We start from the raw sequence: 21,849 nt of genomic DNA on the forward strand, positions 1-21,849 counted from the left end.
TACAGTTGAGCAGGTGTAACAGTGTCAGCACACACAGGCCATGGTGGATTAAGCTGGAACAGATAGATAGAATGGTTATGGTTGGAAAGTGTTAGAACATCTGGCCCCAGCTGCTTACCTGCCTCCTGTCCCTGCGGTGGTCACAGCTGGAAAGGCTGACTGGCTTGTGAATTAATTCTAGATGCACTTAGAGACCAGACTGCTAAGCCAAAATGACATCAACTTGCACGTAACCTGTTACCACATGTACCAGTAGCCAGAGGGTGCCATTTATTCTGCCTTGTCATTGCATTTTCTATGAAAGCATGTGTGTGATATCTGTAAATGCCTACTGTATACATGACACATCGCTGGCAGTGTTCATGGCTGGGCTGGACAGAGCCTTGTGTGACATGGTTTAGTGTGAGGTGTCCCTGCCCATGGCAGGGGGTTGGAACTGGATGATCTTAAGGTCCTTTCCAACCCAAACCATTCTACAATTCTATAATAATGAACATCAGATTTGAAGAGTTTGCTTTGAAAATCTAAACTATGGAATTTTTAAGTTTTGTTTTCAATCTCATTATTTTATTAATAATCATTAGCATAGAATTAAAGACTATCATAAACATTTCAATGGATTCAAAAGCCAGACAATAGGAGCCAAACAAAGAACATTTCCATGAATAAAACCTACCAAAACCGAAAAATTACTACAGACTAATAGGGGTATGCATAAAGAATTTGTCAGGATACCGGATAACACTTTAAATGGTGGCAGTTCTCCTGAGGTATAGCAGAATTTTATGAATTTAAGTCAGTGAGCAAGACCTGAGCTACTACAGGAAGGCTGAAAAAGCACAAGGGGGCAGTGCTTTTTAACATCTGAATGTTTTCCTTCGGAGCTGTAGGCTTCAACACCATCACTTTAAGCTTCCTAACAGTAAACCTGTTGTTTCTTATCACCCTTTTCAGATGTCAGACCAGCCTTTGGGCAGTCCTGACAGAAGACTGCACAAAAGCAACTTCTGACCAATACTAAATCATTTAAAATACATGGCACTATTTCCATATCACAACAAAATCTTCATTTGAATTCCTGTCTTTAAAGCACCTAATGCTTTAACTTCCATTGAGCTAAAGCAAGCAAACAGTTTTGTACAAGATAATCTGTTTACAATCACCTTGTAATCTCAGCACACGTAATAGTACAAGCAACAGATCCTGAAGGCAAAGCTGTAACTTATCTTCATATTGCAACAGCTCTTGAGATTGTATATGGTGTCAAAGGAAGTCTCTAGTCTTCCACACTAACTTCTACAAAAGCAATTTTGATCTCCTCTGCTATTGTCACTATACAGTCACTACTTCTTAAGCCTTTTCATTGAAGTTTTCTTCTGCAGTTCACCATATTTATACCAGTCTACACTACACAACTTTGGTGCTACTGCTCTGTCACAGTGGAATGCGAACAAAACACATCCAAAATTAATATAGCCACAGAATCACAAAGACTTAAAATTAACATAGGCTGGAAGGGACCTTTGGAAGTCATTTGGTCCAAGTCCTTTCTCACAGCAGCCCTAACTTTGGGCTGCTCAGGGCCCCATTCAGCCGAGTTTTGACAATATCCAGTGCTGGAGATCCCACATCCTCTCTGGTCAAACCATTCCAGTCTGATAAATAACAAATAAATTGACAGCAGATAAATGTACTGCTTTTACTTATCGTGACATGCTTTGCACTGCTTAGCTCTAACACTGCAGTGAATTAAAGGAGTGCTTTTCTATATATGCATAGTTTCACTGAAATTAACGGTATTACTGGTAGGGAGTTACCCAATTTGAATTAACAGCATGACTCAGAATGTCTGAAGTTAGTGGTTTATGCAAGCTTTTGCAGGCCAAAAATCCGCAGCAACATTTTATCACTTGCTCTGAGCCTGTTAATACTCATGTAATAAAAATGCTATGGGTCTGTGTATGTATACAGAAATGCAACTAACTGTGAGAAACCAAGCAGTTAGCCAAGACTGACAAGCAGGAATATTCAGGCTCATTCACTGTGATGTTCTACCATTGTAACAATATCCACTATCACTCTTGCTAATCAAATGAAATAGAAAAGGGTTTTATAGAAATATATAAGGCTTACTTGTGTTTTGTCATCTTTAGATCATGGCAAAAATGGCTTAAAAACCTTGCATAGAATAAGTGCATAACTGCATGCTCTTTTCCTCCGACGTACAAATCCACAGGCATCCAGTAGTCTGCTAAGTCACTATTAAAGGGCCTGAAAAAAACCCACCACAGGTATAATAAAAATACAGCATGGAAAAGAAAGATCAGCTCTACCAGACACTACCGAGAGCAATACATGTGCAATAAAACTTTCATTTTGCTATCAGATCTTTCACATTTTTAAGTGGTATGCGAATGAAATGATAGGCAAAAACTTAATTCCCACTGAGATTCAGAGCCACACAACTATGTTCCTATATTTTAGACAAGCAACTAAGATCTCACATACATTACCTGAGAACGTGATGAAAATATTTGCTTTTCTCTTTAATAAAGAGAGCCTTTGAATTTCTTAGTATTTACCAACTGTTACATACAAATATATTAAAGACAAAAGATATGCACATGCAAAACTAGTTTTTCTTCTGTAGGTTTTTTGGGGTTTTGGTTTGGGTTCTTTCAATCATAGGTTTGCATTGTTGCCATCAGGGGCAATGAAGCAGTTCAAGGCTACAAAACATTCCAGAGTCAGATGGGTCATTGCACTTCAACTGAAGGATGCTCAATCAATTTAGAGTGAATCTGCCATTTACAGTGTATTTACTATGTCATCTGGGGTCACCTGTATGGTTTTCTAGCACTGCTTACTGCTTCATTAAATATTGTTATGTGTTCCATAATAGACTCCTGCCTGCAAAATACCATATGTATGTGTTTTTAATGTATACTTTGTGGACCTGTTCCAGCAAATGTACATGTTTGGTCAGTCTGATTATTCCACCTATAATTTTTGTAAGAGCAACACTTTTTTACCTCACAGGTGAGCCCAGAAGAAAACTGTGGATCTGGGATTCATGTCTTTAGTGGAACAAATGAAAACCAACCTGTTCACAGGGTTCCAAAATGAACAGAGTAATTATCCCAAATTCTAGACCTGTGAAATACAGCTTATGGAAATAAAAGGCTTACATCTAAGCAGCTTAGCTAAAAAGTCCCAATAAATAAATCAAGTTGAGGTAGTAATCTAATGCAAAAGTTCATGCAAGTGTTCTTATTTCAATATAAACCAGATTTAGCTACACTAAGCTGTTACTTTGACAGGTGGGTGTTATATCCAACTAGTTCCTGATCTTTGGGAAAAGTCCCTCTTGTCCATACACTATCACTAGAAAATAATTGACATTAACATGAAATGAAAGTGTTCACAGAAGATTTTTCTTTAGTTTAACTGAACTAGTGCTGCAAAAATAACTGGCCCAGGTATACTAAATCTCTCAGTATGTGGTATGTACCCTGAGACTGCTCTGGACAATAAACACATCCTCATACAGCCGTAGTTGATGTATCAGCATCTCAAAAATATCTTTTTCTCTGACTGAGGCTACATAGTAGAGCTGTTCCACTAATCCTTCTCTGGAGAAAACAGCGCTATCAGCAGCGCTACTACAGGCACACTATGAAGCAGAAAACCAGCTAGAATTACTACATTCACCTTACTTTCTATGCTGCAGCTACTAATAACCAGCGTATGAAAACCATCCTTTCCTTACTTATGCATTCAGGAGGAGCCTGCTGTGATGCCGCTTTGTTTTAGGCATGTGTATGAGGAAGTAGCAAGTTACTAGAGTTCAGGAGGAGAGAAATGAAGGTGCTGCTCTTGGCAGCTGGGTGTTACACTGGACTATTCCTCTTCTAACTGGTGGAAACGCACTGTCTGTCCACACACTGAACCACTCAGTTCATTGCTAAGGAGGGCAAAGTCCACACAACTAACTACATTCTCTGAGAGTCGTGGTAGGCTATCATTCCTCATGGCACCCTCCACGAAGGACAATCTTTAGCTCCTCAGCTGAACATTTCCTCTGTGCTCTCTCATGCAAACTTCTGCCCCCTGCCCTGCAGCTCCTGTGCTTACACAGCTGCATCTATACATCCTGATCTTGTAGATCTACTGGCATGGAAGCAACCGAAGGCCACTTTTGTAGAACAGCTCCTAGTTTCCCCTGTGCTGTGCTTAGGTCAGAGGGCAGGCACAAAACTGGCGCAGCACAGGGGTTTATGCAGTCTCCTAAAAGGCAGTTAGAAGCCAGAAGCACCAGAGTGCCTGACCTCTTCCTTCCCTTCTACTCTGTGAAGTGACTTGTCCCCAGCCAGCCCTACTCCTGTGGCCCTCACCTCTCTGTGTTGTGAGGGTCGGTGTACCTCAGGTAGTACCAAGCCGAATCCACAAATGTATCCATGGTATCGACCTCTCGCCGCGCTGCTGCCTTACACCTGAGTAAGAGAGAAGGAGAAAAGCTATATTTAGATAAGTGACAAGCTTGGGGAAAAAACCCAAACAACTGTGCACAGAGTGGTCATGAAGACATCTAGTTTGAAGTGGTCTGGTCAGTCTGAAAAGTCACAAACTCAGAAAAAGTCCAACACTAGCAACAGGGCCATCTCTCCTTCCCTCTCCCTCCCAAATCAAACAAAATGCAACCAAAAAGAAGCCTGAACAACTATCACAGAATGGCTCTGGTTGGAAGGGACCTTAAAGCTCATCCAGTTCCAACCCCCCGCCATGGGCAGGGACACCTTCCGCTAGCGCAGGTTGCTCCAAGCCCCTTCCAACCTGGCCTTGAACACTGCCAGGGATGGGGCAGCCACAGCTTCTCTGGGCACGCTGTGCCAGCGCCTCAGCACCTGCACAGGGAACAACTTCTGCCTAAGATCTTACCTCAATCACCTCTCTGTCAGCTTAAAGCCATTCCCCCTTGTCCTTTCACTACATGTCCTTGTCAAAAGTCTTTCTGAGAAGACATTACAACAGCTACCTACACATCACTCCCCTATTCCAGAACACTTATCAAAAGTAAGTAGAACACAATCACCTGTACACTATCCCAAAAGATATTCCTTAGACATGTATCCAGCTGAAAGGCAGGATTTAATATTAAAAAGCAGCAGCACTGCATTGCACTGCTGATGAAAAACTTCTCTGGGACAAAAACTTCTACCAGTTCTTTCTGCAGAACCTGTGTGCAAACTCCAGTGTGCACAGTATCTAAGGAGCCTTCAAGATTAGGCAACTGATCTCTCTCCTACTTTAGGCTGTTTTATTTCTTAAACAGATGGCTACAGACAATAGAGATTATAGCACTGATGAGATGCATGTATTTACTATCTCCTCCAATCTGAATTACATGCTGTTATCTATATAGTGAACATGACTCCTCATGATAAAGAAACACATAGCAGAGAAAACACTTTATTACTGGACTGTTGCTAAGAAAATTAACATGATGCTAGTTTCTTTAACAAAAGGAAGGTTTATACGAATTCTGTTGGTGGAAGATAATGAAAATTACTGTAGTAAATGAGAAATACTGTTAAGAAATAGGAGGCAGGGGAGAAAATAATTCTGTTTCCACTGTTTTCTTAAAAACAGTGAGCTTTGCTTCAGCTTGCTTATGAAGAAATAGCAGTGGGTGTCTGTTATAAAAAGGACCCTATGCTGGGTCAGACTAAAGATCAATCTGGAGTGGTATCCTGTCTCAGAGTGGTGAGCACAAGAAACAGGCAGGTATAAAGTGATCTCTCCCAGTCTGCATTCCACGCAGCACTGCCTTACCTTGGGCAGGAACAGTTCACCCATTCTGGAGCCGTTTCTAAAGGTGAGGCTCCCTTTCCTGTGAAGGTGGTGACATTGGGCAACACTACGGGTAAGTCTTCATAAGGTACAGGGACAGTACCACACGTCTGGCAGTGAATGACAGGAATAGGTGTTCCCCAGTACCGCTGTCGAGATATTAACCAGTCTCTTAATTTATCACTTGTTAGGTCCCCACCTATTCTTTTCTCTCTGGCCTGCTGGGTAATAGCTTTTAGAGCCTCTTGCCGAGTCATGCCTGTGATCTGATGAAAACCACAGAGAAGCACTGTCAGTGAACATGCAAGAACAAGGTCACAAATGCAATTTCCGAGAGTCAAACTTTATAAGCCTCATATAATTACCCCCTTCCAACTACAGTCTCTCTCCAAGAGACTACTCACATACCAGCTGTTCATTTAAACCCGTTTGCTCAGTAGATGATGTTCTTGATGGTCTGAACAGAACAAGGCTGGGAGTCTTACAGACCCCTTCAGTCCTTATTGGCAGACATTTGCATTTACTGCTGGTATTTGTAATCAACTGCTCTGGGCTGAAACTTCCAGACTATCATCAACACATGGTGGAGACTGAGGAAATGCAAATGGTAAAACAGCTTTCTCCAGGTCTCATTTTAGGTTTTTCTATTCTTGTTTTCGCATACATCTTAACGCCTTAGACCCTACCTGTCATGTAAGAGAATATGAACTTTGTGCGTGCTATCAAATGCATTTTTCCAAGAGCAATAACACCATACATTATCTTGTTTAAAAGTAAGATTTATGTCACTTTAGGCAGATATGTTAGCATAAAGTCTTACATCACATTTCAGTGAATGCATGGAAACAGGGCTAATATGTTAACTTAAAAATCTATTGAGACAATGAAATAAGAATCAACTTCTAACATGGGTTTAATCATTCAGTTTCCATTATGAAACTCAGTCCAATACTGTACATTCCTCCTTGTACAAAAGGAAAACTCATTTTATTGCTACAAAAGAGCCAACATATTTCATCATTAAATTATTACTAGAAATTTGGTAGCATAACCCTTGCTTGATTCTCAAACAAAAAAACAAATACCTTTAATAACACAAAGTATTTGGCACTCATGAGAAAACAGATTCAGTCTGCATCAAGCTGGAAAGAACTCCATACTTGTATACCCACCTCTGCAGAATTAATGATTTTCTCCAAACCATCTGGCAATGTCTCAATGACTTCAGTAAAAGAAATGCCCAGATTCTTAGCAACTTCAGCATCTTCTGCACTAGTACTAGGAATTCCTAGGAGGGAAGGAAAAATAAATTGCTTCTGGGATTGACTAACATGGATATCAATCATCAGTTTGATGACAGAATATTTGATTTCAATGATGCTCTATAATTACTTATGTTTGCCCAAGAGATTTTGAAAGTCTAAGAACAATAAAAATGTTTTCATGTTCTTTAAGCAATGAAATTAGAGCAATAACCACAAACACATTTTCTCAGTTTCTCTGTAATCCAAATGTTCATTAATGCCCTACCTCAGAAAAGGCTGAAAATGTGATGGTTCCAAAAAAAAAATAAAAATAAAGCTACAAAATCTGGAGAAATAATAAAATTTTCAATAGTTATATTACATAAACATTATGTATTTAAATAGTACAAATTTGAATTCTATTTGCTAGTACAAGAAACATACCAGCTGAAGCAGTTCTCTTGTTTCAACAGGAAATTTCACTTCTAATTTCTTGGCTTATGAAGATGTACCACAACACAACAGTCTCTAACGTTGCTATCCCTTTAACTCATTATGAAAGACAGGATTTGTTTATAAACTCGGGAAAATAACTCGAATATGGTTAATTTTCCGTTCAGAAACTAACAATTGAGAGCACTTCTTACTGCTGTCCAAGTCAGTTATATAAAGACAGTCCTTAAGGGCCCCGATGCTATCCTTCCCTTTGCATCTTATTATTTGGGACTGTCATACATAGTTTTACTTTAGAGGACTATCTTTCAGGTTGAGTTAAGAAATTTCTTACCTTCATTATCATGTGTAATCTAAACCAACACTGAGATACTAACAGATGGTTATTTTTCCACAGAGATAAATCCTTCTGCATATTTTTTTCCTTTTAAGGAAATACTTTGAACAATCCCCCACAGTTCTGCCATCTTTAAAAGGCAAAGATACTTATTCCAACAAGCTAATGCCAACAATAAGCCAGTGAAAACTACAGAGAAAACCTCTCAAAATATTGCTGAGCCCCTTAGAATTATTAACACACAAACAACTTCATTCAAAACCAGTTTAGCAATCATCCTTGTTCAGGCAATGAAATGTCTGCTATACATTAACTGTCAATATATGGAAGCTTAGAAGCAGAGAACTAAGAAAAAAACAGGCAAAACTCCCCTGTGAAACTCCTTAACTATAATCGAAATGGCTCTTGCCATTTCAAGGCCCCATTACAGAATAATGTATGTATCTATCTTCATTTGTCAGAGAGCCCTGCAGCCTGCAATAGGTGGCTTCACAATTTGCTCTACAAATGGGAAAAAGCAGGTCCCACTTTTGTTCTTCCTTCATTTGAAAAGATGATGCTATTTATGTACATTTGCAAAGCTCAACAGCTGGCAGCCAGAACTTCCTGGGAAGAGCTGGGCTGTTACCAACAGACACAAAGCCAAGGTATGTGCCAGCAAGCAAGCTGAAGCTTTTAATGAAAAATAAGGTTAGGTATCTCAATTACTTCGTTTCTCTTACATGAGGAAACATTCTGGTTCTAAAATCAGATTCATTTCTAAAGTGTAAGATGCAGGCATGTTATAAGTACGATACACAGCCCAAGTGGAGAATTTCCATCAGTGTTGTGAGGGTCACCCAAGACATTTTTGAACAGTCAGCTGGTTTTATCCAGTTCAGTTGCTGTGCAGGAGCAACCAGTATTGGCACTGGTGTAGAAAAGCAAGTAGCAGTTCCAGGGCAGGAAAGAAGTACCAACAGGGAGAGAACATAAGAGAGTTAAGGGATAAGGAAGGCAGTGGAAAAGGGGAAAATAAGAGAACTATTTCTAATTAGGACTGCTACAGAATGGTCTTACAGCCTGTAAGACCATTGCAAAACGCAAGAGTAATCAAAAAGCTCAGTGGGTGTAGATTAAAATTGACACCATTTTTAGAAGTCAGTACAATTTTAGTTAGAAAGACAGTCACATCATCTAACTCTATGTACTCAGCTGTCCAAGTTGAGGGGCTAGGCTCTCCATGCAGGAAAGGAATAAGGCAGGTTGCTTCATAGGACAGCTCTGAGAACAGAAGCCCACTTCGGGTGATTCACAGCATCTTCTAGCAACATCCTTCCCTCTCTGTTTATGGATCCTCAATCCTAAATAAGGCACCTTCTTCCTTTAGAAATAAAGGATCCAACAGAATTGTCCATAACTACCTGAACAGAATTATTATTCTGAATTATTTTACTGACCTCAGCACAAGTATTATCAAAATCTAACTTGGAATTTTTGTACATTTACCGTCTGAAAAACAGCTCTATGACGATGCACAGAATTTGCATAGAGCATAAGACACAAGCTGAGCTAAAAGTCTGGGTTGTTTGCAAAATACTTACATGAAACAAAGATGCTGCTCTCTTTTGATTAAGGACAGTGAGAGACAGCCAAATGCATACACACTGTGGGTAATCAATCTTCTGAAGATATGCAGATCCAAATTCAGCTCATTAAATGTCCTAATTTTATAATATTTCCATTAAAATTTATCATCCTGTAAATCTCTTCTCCCCCTGGATAAATTCCACATAAATACTTTTCCCTTCTTTCTTCATTAAGGAATAATAGGAATGAAGAACAGAGTTCCAAAGTCCAGAAGAGAGCTGCCGTGGCCAAAGATTTACAGTATCCTGTGCTCCAACACAGCAACTGAAAACTATGCTACTCCACTTACAGATTAATTGTCACATACCTATTTTAGTATCAAGATAATTCTCAAAATTGGGTTTTGCTGAGATGACTACAGGAACCTCTTGATGGGTGAGCAAATTCACAGCTGTCACGGAAGTGAGGGAGTCTGAAAACAAACCGAGTGACTGTGGTAAGTAAAGTATGACAGATGATATGTTAAGAACATGATTTACTGTTAGAGCTCAGTTTATCTTAAACATGCATGAAATTCAAATTACCTTTTTGTTTCAAAAAGAAGGAAAATGAAAAGCCTAATCACGTTTCTAAAAAACCTCATGCTTATAACAAATACCTGAATAAAACAGAGGAAGATCTGGATTATAATGAAAAAATTGAGTCCTTGGCCCTAATGCAGGCCTGCTGCAAAGTTGTATGAATTTGCTCTAGTAAGCCCTGAGTTATTTACTAAAATGCATTATCACAGAATTATGCAAAAAATAAATCCAGTTATTCAGATGAAACTGAAGGGGAGCACCTATCTTCTTACAGAAGAACTACAAAGCATAAGAACTATTGAGCAGGGTGATAAAACCCAACCAACCAACCTACTGGTTTCCAAACAGAATATTCATATTAGAGGTATGTCCACAAGGAAGGGGAGAGACAAGAGAAGGGAATCAAGGGGAGAACTTTCATAAACTGGAATAGATTTACCATGCATAGCTAGGGTGGCTCAGCAAGAAGAAAATCAAATCTGAATACTCCAAGTTTTGAGGATTCAACCTCCAGATTTCGATTTGTTTCTGACTTTTTCAGTGCCTTTAAGTTGATGATAATTAAAATAATCACCATACAGATTGCTAAGAGCTTCTTTTCACCTGTCTTCATAGCTGAGCTAAGGATCACCTTAGGCTTGTATTGCAACACATAAAAGCTGCTCGAAGCATAGTAACAGCTTTGTAGAGATTAGGGCTACTGTATCCCATCACTCTTCTTAACATAAATGATGTGTTTATTTCTAATTTCTACTTTTTCAAATTTCAGGTGTCTGAGATATCCGTATTCTAGAGAAAATTTCTCACGCTCAGATCAGTGCACAGAGCTCCTTTCCTTCGTCTAAAAAAGTACAGAAGGAATCATTTCACTCCTTTAAAAGCCTCCTGAACAGGAAGCAGAGCAGGTAGGACAGTCTGCTCTTAAAAATAACTTCTCTCTTCCACCTACAAATAATTACGATGTTATGCTGGAACCCAAAATAACTTCAGTTTATGAAGGCACTCCTCCTTCTGCTCATTTCCTCACATCATTATAATAGCTGCAAAGAGATGATACTACAGTTATAAACGTAAAAGCATGTATGCATAGTATTATAATGAGATAAACATTTGGCCCTTATGTTGCTCATTATTGCAGACACCTCATGCTGTCAAAACTTAAACTTACCAGACTCTAAATTTACATACATTTTTCTAGGCTGAAAACCTGAATGTCTGAAAACTGGTTGCTCATTTCTATATAAAGAATAATAGAGTGCAGCTCTCTCTTTTAGGCTAAGAGTAAAGGTATTAGAACTCCCAAGTTACTCTGCCATACAACAGCTTTTCTTTTCCTCTCCTAGAAAACATGAAAACATACCCTCCTAATTATTTAAATGAGAACACAGTGAAGAAGGGGAGTTACAAGAATATCCTGTTGAAAAGATTATAATGAATTACATTAAAATGTTAATGTTACTGGTGAATTTTTGTCCAAAATCTTGGTTAATGTGAAAATAAGGTCTATTCAAAGCCATCCAAAATCTCTTTTTTACTTAATTGCCATTGTTATCCCTTCAAATGTCCCATGGCTATAACGCAAATCTGAAAGTCCATGCAGAAATTCTTCTCTTAGTGTTCTCTTCTTTGGAAAACATCACTCTGTGCCTCTAAAATGCTCAAGAAATAGTAAGGAAAGCCCTCCAATTTCAACTGAGGAAATCGTAAGCGTATTTACAAGTAGAAGGAGCACACAACAACAGCAGTTGCTAGAATGGTGCCTCTTTTTCAAGGACTTGTGACTGTCACTATTCTGAATAAGAATTTCTTAATTTAGCTCAATCAAAAGGTGAAGTTTATCATTAACAGACACAAAAACGTTTTCCAAGTGTTTCCACGCAAAACCCAAGTTTTGCACTTGTGTGGTTTGGCTAAACCACAAAAAACAACAAAGATACAAGCACATGTATAGATAAGTGTTTCTGTGGTTAGTGCTTTGATTTGGCTGGACTCTAAGATCTGCAAATTCATCCCTTTATTTCTTAACAAGAATTCTTCAACCTCTGCTCAGCTCTGAGACAAAGGCTCTTTGTACTCAACACATTCAGGCTCTATTTCTTTCTGCTAGCAAGCAAATGTTAAGGTACAGAAATGAATAAAGCAGGTTCTGTGCAACCACCACAATTTCCCACAAGATTCCTGCTTCATTATTGCTGACATGCAGAACTGGTGGTAGGAGGTTTCAGGAAACCAGTCAAAGAATTACCACTTATTTGTATCCTCTGCGCAAGCCATGACCTGCCATATGGATACTCCACATTTACTCCATTACTCTTGTATTAACCAAGGATTTGCACAGCAGAGTACTATTTTGCTACCTATCAATGATCCACTTGGCTATGTTTTAGTGATCTACTGCCCTCTTATATTCCCTGCAACACAATGAGATCATGATTGGTGTAAGAGTTGGTTCTGCTGGTTTTGTGCAAGTGAATAATTACCATATGGCTGTGAGATTTTCCAGTGTGTCGACACAGAGCTTGACTACTCACTTCTGGTACATGAGGAAACAAGAATCTGTTCCATTGCTTTTATATACTGTGAAGTGCTAGAGCTGTTATAAAAGGATGAATTCTAACATAGCTGCTCTTAGCATACCTGTAGCCAGGACAGGCCGATGTGATCCAGTTTGACATATACAAAGAATCAAAAGACCCCTTCCTTCTCAGCTCAGACTGACACACCTTGTCTGAAGATCATTCTCTAAAATTACTGTTCTACAACAAAATGCAGTATGAGAAAAATACCACCTTTCCCTGGGATGAACTCCCTCTGGAAGACTTCCTTGAGACTGCTATTCCCATGCAACAGTCTGTGAGTTGGTAAGATATATAAATGAGAAGCTCCATAAATAGCTTCAGGTGTATAGGTGTAAGCTGCTATCTTCTCTCCTGTTACTTTGCCATCAACCTGAAAAAGAGCAGATTTCCTATTGGAAGTACAGTCGTTTTAGATTCCCCTTACTTTTTATACATCAATCTACAGAAAAAGACAGTTCTCAGTATCAGAGCCAGATGCATTCCCACTATATAGAGTTTCCAGAATCAAACCTTGAGAAAGTTCCTTTGCAGCCTTGCCTCGATTTATCCAAATACATCTTATTTTTTCTTTCTAAAATCGTATGTAATATTACATTGTGCTACTGAGCTAGATTCAATCCTTAGTTAAGTAACCTGAAATCCTATTCACTTTTAATATGTATGCCTTGTTTCCAAGAAACAGAAATGATGTTACCTCTGAAATCTAAAGAGGATTTCAGATGTTCTCAGTTACCAGGCTTTCCACTACACATCTCTGATGAAGTCAATGCTGCAACTTACATACAAGAATAATAAAAGGTGGCACAACATTAAAGCAACCAGACAAAAAATATAAGCAATAAACTTACAAGACTGCTTGAGAATTACCTCCTGGCAAATTACTATCAACAGGCTTTATATTTCAGGTCAACTAACTGTGGTCTTAGAGATTTTTCTACAACACATTTAATACACCTTTTTAGAAACAACTGTTAAACCAACTTAAATACAAAAATGCACCTACCAGTGTGCAATTCAGAGGTATCAAGAACATTTAAGCTGTCTCAATGTGAAGTTCCCCAAAATTCAGTATTTTAAAATAAGGAGTTAGTTCTAAAACGTTAGAGCAGAGTAAAATAAGCACAATAAAGCTTTGAAGCACAAGGGCTGAAATTCCATCAGGGTCTCTGAAAATCTATTCTGCCATGATCATATCAAGAAGTCTTTTGTATCTCTGAAGAAAAATGGGAAAATCTGAAGTCCTTCTGTAGGTAACTGTTAAGTTTCTTAAGGTTTCTTTTTCCTTCCTCTCCTTTCTGTCTACTTAGATTTCTCTGTAGGTCCATCACTACCTAACTGACTGGTTTTCATTATTTTAATTATGTAGTAATTGAAATAATTATGCAGTAAATGAAATAATGTACAAATGTAAGTGAAGTGACTTGCCTGAGGTCAGCCTGGATCTGACACAGAAGCTGCTGTGCAGAGGAGTGAAAGGCCAACTAGAACCCAGCTGATTTGTGCAATGCCATTTGATACTGCTCTTGGCACTGCTCCCCTAAATGTCCTGGCTTTTTATTATTAGCTGGCATAAATACACACAGCCAATTCGCATCTGATGTTGCACCTGAATACAAACCCTTCCTAAAAGAGGGTAGCAGGGTGTATCTCTTAAACCCACAACTGATGTTCTTCACGAATCTGTGCTGGTCTGGGCATGAAAGTAAATTAATCTCTTTTCATATGTTTCAAGCTATCTGGACCTGAAAATCCATTTCCTTCACACATTTCAGGGGCTGTGATTAGCCTAACCAAGGCAGCGTCATTGAAATTTGACTCACCTTTAGCAAGAAGTCAAGAAAGCATCCAACACAATCACCTATCCAATTTGCTTGCATTTCTTTTATACCATACCACTCAGGGAGGTCGGACAAAGCATCAAACATAGCCTGATGCAATAAAAGAAAGAATGAGGACATTCAGCTTTTGTAAGCATACAAATTAAGACTGTGGTTTTAACTGTAACTAACAGTAAAATGATAAGGTCCTGGAAAAGCCACGGAATGAGGTATTCTTATACTGCTGCTGATGCAAATTCAGAGTTATTCAGAAGGGTTTAGAGAACAAGTCCTGTGAGGAGAGGCTGAGGGACCTGAGGGGTTCAGTCTGGAGAAGAGAAGGCTCAGGGGGGACCTGATGGCTCCCTACAAGTGCCTGACAGGAGGTTGTAGTGAGGTGGGGTCGGTCTCTGCTCCCAAGGAACAAGGGACAGGACAAGAGGAAACGGCCTCAAGCTGCACCAGGGCAGGTTTAGATGGAGCTGAGGAACAATTCCTTCCCCAGAGGGTGCTCAGGCATTGGAACAGGCTGCCCAGGGCAGGGCTGCAGTCACCATCCCTGCAAGTGTTCACACAGCGTGGAGACGAGGCCTCGATGCCATGGGTTAGTGGTGGCCTTGGCAGTGCTGGGAACGGTTGGACTGGATGAGTGTAAAGCTCTTTTCCAAACTGGTTATTCCATGATTCACAAAGTCAGCACCGCTAAACCTCCAAGTTCCTCATATTCCACAGAGTAGGAGAAGGATTTGTGTTCTAAATGTCTGTACAAAAAAACCCAACCAGAAAACAACGAAGAAACCTATCTGTATGGCAACAGTCAATTAGAGTGGCAGAACTTTGTAGGCCCTGCCACTTCCTCCAGTATTTATGTTAAACACACATATACTAACTTGTTGCTGTGAAAAAAAACTGAGATGACTTAAGGCAAAACTTGAGGTTTCAAAGTTGTTTCTACTTTATTTTGTTAAAAAGAAAGAAATAATTTTTCAATTATTTGGATGATTCTTGAAAAGTAAAATATGAAAAAATATTGTTTAAAATCAATTTAGCAAGAACAGGGACTCTGCAAAGACTAGCCTTACAGAGTCTGATTTGAGGACTCAGCTGACTGCATAAAATACCCATAACACCCATTTACAGCTACACACAGAAAATACTAACATTTACAGATAGATTTTTCTAATGAATCTGCCTACAGATTCACCTGAGTAACCATAGCAACTAAATGTTTTGGCTTAAACATCTTAAATGCACAGACAACAATTTGAATAACAATACCATCAGTTAAGGCACTACACTTTTATCAAGGAAATCTGGCAAGAGAAAAATAACAATTAAAATATTCTTTAGAAATCCACAAAAGCTGCTAGACCATTTCAGATGTAGTTCACAGTTTAAAAAGGGGGTCATGATTACTTTCTCACTTCACACAACCAAAATGCTTTCTGCCAGGTGTTTAAATCACAGCCAGTATTTTTGCCCTTTGAAATGAATCCATAGCCAGTGGTAAAGTGCAACGTGAGCCAACACTGCCTGCTTTGTTGGCATTTTGTATTTCAAGAGCTGGCGCAGTAACAATAAAGAAATCAAAGCAAATTCACAGAAGATCTGGACACAACAGAAATCTAAAGAATAGTGTGTGTAGGAATGAAACACTGACTCCTGTAACACACGAGATGACTTCACAGCCATTACTGATCACAAAAGTCCTTGTTATTATTTGACTAGTAGTTTAAGCATTGCAAATGAAGATTTCCCCTTTTTATTCAGGTTGTGAGATACAGGAAAAACCATGAAATGATAAATGGGTGAAGGAGAGGAACACAGGTGACTAATAATGTCATCAATATGCAGTATAAATAGGTTAAATAGTTACAACAACAATTTGTGGATGCTCCAAGCAGAAAGTAAGGTGTATGCCTACACATTCAGCCATTATTGCCATCTGGCAATCTGCATGAAGAATGAAGGGTTAGCAAACTCACTAAGTGTACTTTAAGCACCTTCAACATCTAAGCCCAGCTTGGATAAAAATGCTGTACTACTGCAGCATCCTGAGCCTTGAGGTGCCTGAAAATGACTGTAGAAAAGGTACTATACACACATTCATGGTAAGCCCAACCAAGGAAAAAGAGCAGCAAGGTCCATAAAGAACCCAGCTGTTATACTCATCATTAGAAGCACGAATAATGTGAAGTCTCTGAACAGCAAAGGCATTCAAGAAAAGTTGTACTGGTGAACAGAACAGGCAGCACAGTCAGAAAACATGCATCTGAAATACCTTGGCTGTGTATAAAGAATCAAAGCACCAGGCAGGCTTTAGCAAGCCTTTATTATGAATGGACCTTGTGTGAGACCTGGATTTCTTCTCCCTAGATGGTGGTGGAAATTTGTTCACTTGAATCTGAGACTCAGGAAAAGGGTCATAGAACCATAGAACAGTTAGGGTAGGAAAGGACCTTAAGATCATCCAGTTCCAACCCCCTGGCCATAGATAGGGACACCTCACATTAGAGCATGTCACTTAAGGCTCTGTCCAGCCTCATCTTAAACACTGCAAGCGATGGAGCATTCACAACTTCCCTGGGCAAACCCATTCCAGTGCCTCACCACCCACACAGTAAAGAAGTACTTTGTTATATCTAAGCTAAACTTCCCCTGTTCAAGTTTGAACCCATCACCCCTTGTCTTACCACTACAGATCAAAGATCAGGATCAAAGATGAATTTTTAATACTTTCTTGGGAATAACTTTCTCAATCTGTACTTGAAACCTCAATACAAAGAACACTCAGATGGAATAAAAACTCCACCCAGATAAAACAGGAAGTTGATACTTCCACCTCAGAGAGCATAAACCCCAAAGTTTTGTTGAAGAATTCCTAGGTGTGGAAGCTACACTGTTCCATCACAATCAAAAGCTGAGCTCCTAATAAAATCCAGTGTTTAAATAACATGAAACATTTTTAAATCACAGAAAATCAAAGAGAGTACGAAATACAGTAAAGCAGAAGGTCCAATGAATCTTCACTGCTTATGCCATGCCCGTAAGTCCAACAGGTTGACTAAGTGAACAAGTTTCTAGGTCAGAGATTGCACAGCCAGACACTCAGAACATGCAGAAGAGCACTTGATGGTACATACGGGAAGACAATGCGTGAATGCAGAAGTAATTCACCCACCTGTAATTTATGCTTCTTGATTTCTTCAAAACATAATCCCACACCAACTACTTAGACTTCAGGAACAGTAATTTGTATATACACGCATACCCAGGGATAGTTCACGCATATTTATTGTAGTGATAGGACAAGGGGTAATGGGTTAAAACTTAAACAGGGGAAGTTTCGATTGGATATAAGGAAGAAAATCTTTACTGTAAGGGTGATGAGGCACTGGAATGGGTTGCCCAGGGAAGTTGTGAATGCTCCATCCCTGGCGGTGTTCAAGGCCAGGTTGGACAGAGCCTTGCGTGACATGGTCTAGTGTGAGGTGTCCCACCCATGGCAGGGGGTTGGAACTGGATGATCTTAAGGTCCTTTCCAACCCAAACTATTCTGTGATTCCATATTACTATTTAACTACATATTACACAAACATGTACATATAGTGAAGACCACGTTCAGCTTGATGAATATTTCTGGATGAAAAGTCACCTCTTTTAAGTTATAGCGTAAGCTCCCCAAACTGTATTCTCATACCTTTGCATAAGCTGTAGTTTTGATGAACCACTGTTTGAGGTATTTCTGTTCCACTTTTGCTCCTGAACGCCATGAGCAACCGTTGTCATCCACCTGCTCATTAGCTAGAACAGTCTGATCCACTGGATCCCAATTCACCAAGGCCTAAAAAATGTTGCAGGAAGAATTAATATTTTCAGCAGCTATTTCAAACTTCAGATACCAAAAGAATTATCCAGAAACAGTCCTTGGGCCACTGAATTTTCTACATTTTTCATAACATCCATTTAAACTTTTTACACTTCGCCTCCCTTTTATCTGTGAGCTACCAGTAATATCACACCATACCTTTTATAAAAGGCTTCTGAAAATCCACTGGGAAATTACAAGCAATCAATATATTCCACTATTACTATTTTCTTCATCTATTTTCTAGAATTTCAGAAAACACAGCTTCTTCAGTAACGTTACAACACATTATGAAATTGGAGCTCCAGCATTACAACATTAACTATTTAATCTTTCTGCAGATTGCCATTTAAGATCTCTGAATACACCCTGCCTAGAAAAACAGGAGAAGTAGCTCAGCAACACCCTTCTATTCCAAATGCCACCTTTCACCATCAGCTTCTTTTGCTGGGTTCAGAGAATAATTACACTACCTCCCTGATTACATCCCATCAGGTTTCCTGGTTTCTACAGAATACAAAGGAAATATCAAGGCATATTTAACAAATTTTAGTTTCTATTTTAAGTTAGAAACATTCATTAAATTTCAGCTTCATTTAGGCACAGCTGTTCAGGTATTTTGGAACTGCATTGCCTTGGAATGCTCATTTAACATCTTTGTTTCACCTCCTCCCTAAGAAGTTAACTGAACCCTTCACTTTTCAGGTAGCCTGATATATGATATTTAGGAAATATTACCAGGTAAATAATGATAAAAAAATAATAAAAAAAAAAAATGCTAACAAATAAACAGCTGTGATGGTCTGTAACTTCTAATATTTCCATAATATTTTAGAGATCACAAATAGGTTCCAGGAATTGGATAGTCAGGCACATAATCTCCAGTTATCCTACCCAATCCTATTGATTTTGAGACTATATCACACTAATGCTACACAGTTAAATAATCTCACTGCTGAAGACACCCCTAATGATCACATTATCCTATATGCTTTCATGGGAGGGAAGTTATGATCTAGTATAATTGGTGTTAAAGCCATGAAATAAACTAACAGAGCGATATTTGGATCCCACACTTCAATATAAATCACCAACAATAAATATGCCTGATTTGACTTGCTACAACACCCATTCATGTTAGTTACATGCAAAATTTAGTTATATATATAATTCAGTTATATATAAAATCCATCCTATTTTGCAGAGATTTAAAACCAGTAGAGGCCAATCCACTTGATGAATGTGAATGGATGATGCAGAAATGAACCACTGTCATGAGTGATTTGAATTAATGTACCTGTAAAGTATGGTCAGAGTTTGCACCTACCTCTTTTTGATACACTATCCCAGCTTCAAAAAGCTTAAGAAAGAGATATTGTGTCCATTTGTAGTACTCTGGTAAACAAGTGGTCACCTCCTGTAGAAACAAAGTAAAATAAAAATCCCTGGAACTATTCTTACTATTTTCTTACAGCGTTTTAAATTAATTAACTCAGGAGTGTACAACCTGCAGCACAGAGAACACATAAATGTTTGTTTGGGTATGTATTTATGTATGTAATTATGTATGGCATCTGAAGAGCCCATGCTCCTGATGGAGAGTGTGGAGCAGAAAGGGTGGAGTATGGGGTAAGACTCTAAACGTCCAAGGTGAAAGACTCACGAAGGATATAGAATCACAGAATCAACTGGGTTGGGAAAGACCTTTAAGATCATCCTTTAAGTCCAACCATTTCCCAGCACTGCCAAGGCTACCACTAACCCATGGCACTGAAGGCCTCACCTACATGGTGTGTGAAAACTTGCAGGGATGGTGACACCACTACTGCCCTGGGCAGTATGTTCCAATGCCAGAACATCCTCTCTGTGACGAAATCTAACAGAGATATAACATAGGGGAATGGGTTCCCTCCAGCATATATTTCCTAAGTATTAACATAATGGAGTGCATTTAGGCAACACCAATGAAATGAAATTAAAAACAAACTCCCATTTTGTATAACAGGTGAATTAGACTAGCCCATATAAAACGTGTTTTCTTTCATTTTTCAAACAGCATTAGTGGATTTGTTTGCATGGTCACGGTATCTTGCAAGCCATTGTTAATTAACCAAAATATGGTTCACTAGAAAAGTGAAGGAAGCCTCAAAGAAAAGGCATAGACTTGACAAGTGACTTTTCTTTATGTACTTATTCAGTACTGCCAGCTCTAAACATCTTCTTCTGAATGGAAGGGTTAAATAAAAGTTACTTTTCTTGAAAGGCAATCTATAACATTCAACTCCGGTGTGTTCCATAATACAGCCCACAAGTATGATTTCAGTATTGAAGTATTGCTGTATTACACATACAGAAAATCTGAGATACCAGCAGTTTAAAATGTAAAAAAATAATTGTCAAGAATGTGTGCAGTGACCCTTCCCCAACAAATCTTTTCAGAGCAACTTTTTGGCTACCAAGAAAACTAAAATCTTACTGAAAAAATCTTGACATATATATGATATGTTAAAATACAGATTTTTAGATGTAAGATTCACCCTCAAGATCAAAGAAAACAGATGGCAGGTCTCAGACTGCCAGAAAACTAATCCTTTTCCTTTTCAGATCTACAATACTGCTATAAAAATTCAAGACTAGCATCTCTAACACTCTATTCAGAATCATATTAAGGTGATAAGTAGCAGTTATTGCTGAAAACGTAAATGTAGTGACTGATTTTGATTTACTTTGATATTGTAAATGTAGTAACCCAACAACTGCTTAAAAATTAGACATCTTTTTATCTTGAAAATATTAGCTTATGTCTAATTACATTAGCTTGTATTTGTTAAGGTTTTAAGATGAACACCTGATTCTCAGGCACTGATGTATTTAGATAGAATTTGTATTTTCCAAAATGGTCATGCTAGGAACACCTATAAAAATGCAGGCTTATGCTCCAAATTCAGAACAACAGAATCAAACCAACATTTCAAGTTCCTAGCTTTCAACTCTTGAGTATATTCTAAATACAGGCACATAGAAAAAAGCACTCCTCAAAACACATACACCTTAAACATATGCTGTTTCATACATTATCTATTCAGACTACTGCTTATCTTCTAAGACAGAACATTGCTACTTTGAAAGAGCTGAAAACGCAACGCAAAGGAAAAACTGAAATTAAAGATTCTCCCAACCCTTGACCACCTCAGGTGATACCAGTGTGTCCAAAGCTGTAAAAAGCTTGAGATAAGACCTATTTTACAGTTTAACAACTTCAACTGGTCACTTTCAAAGGCTTCTATATTGTCATATGTAAAATAGTGAAACTGAACGCTTTTCAATGTTCCATCACACAGTAAAATAAAGCAGAATCCCTTAGAAAAGAAAATCTTACCCTCTCCCATGTAAAAGACAGACCTAGCGCATCAAACTGTTCTCTCATGTGTTGGATATTGCTGCAAAATAATAATACAAAATTAACTTAAAATACTTCTGCTGTGATTATAATCAGGTGCTTATAAAGTTCTGAGAAATCAAAAGCACTAATTAACTCCTAACCAACACTA

The 21,849-nt window shown here is 38.6% G+C and overlaps 2 protein-coding genes across 3 annotated transcripts in view; both read right to left on the reverse strand.

The window, feature by feature from the left end:
* SACM1L (SAC1 like phosphatidylinositide phosphatase) overlaps positions 1-21,849 on the reverse strand; it is a 144,023-nt gene that overhangs the window by 100,269 nt on the left and 21,905 nt on the right. The window lies entirely within an intron of this gene.
* The window catches only part of LARS2 (leucyl-tRNA synthetase 2, mitochondrial), a 52,355-nt gene that overhangs the window by 24,770 nt on the left and 5,736 nt on the right, over positions 1-21,849 (reverse strand). The window contains exons 5-14 of the mRNA XM_061374969.1: positions 21,678-21,738; positions 19,626-19,715; positions 18,131-18,274; positions 14,434-14,541; positions 12,824-12,983; positions 9,821-9,925; positions 7,023-7,138; positions 5,833-6,116; positions 4,395-4,493; positions 2,134-2,271 (exon numbers count right to left, since the gene is read on the reverse strand). Coding sequence (XP_061230953.1) covers positions 2,134-2,271; positions 4,395-4,493; positions 5,833-6,116; positions 7,023-7,138; positions 9,821-9,925; positions 12,824-12,983; positions 14,434-14,541; positions 18,131-18,274; positions 19,626-19,715; positions 21,678-21,738 — 1,305 coding nt within the window. The remainder of the gene's footprint in view (positions 1-2,133; positions 2,272-4,394; positions 4,494-5,832; positions 6,117-7,022; positions 7,139-9,820; positions 9,926-12,823; positions 12,984-14,433; positions 14,542-18,130; positions 18,275-19,625; positions 19,716-21,677; positions 21,739-21,849) is intronic.

Source organism: Neopsephotus bourkii, unplaced genomic scaffold (genome assembly GCF_033783945.1).
Source record: "Neopsephotus bourkii isolate Nb327-2 ecotype Australia unplaced genomic scaffold, CSIRO-AGI_Nbou_v1 NB_1655, whole genome shotgun sequence".
NCBI classification, from domain to species: Eukaryota; Metazoa; Chordata; class Aves; order Psittaciformes; family Psittacidae; genus Neopsephotus; species Neopsephotus bourkii.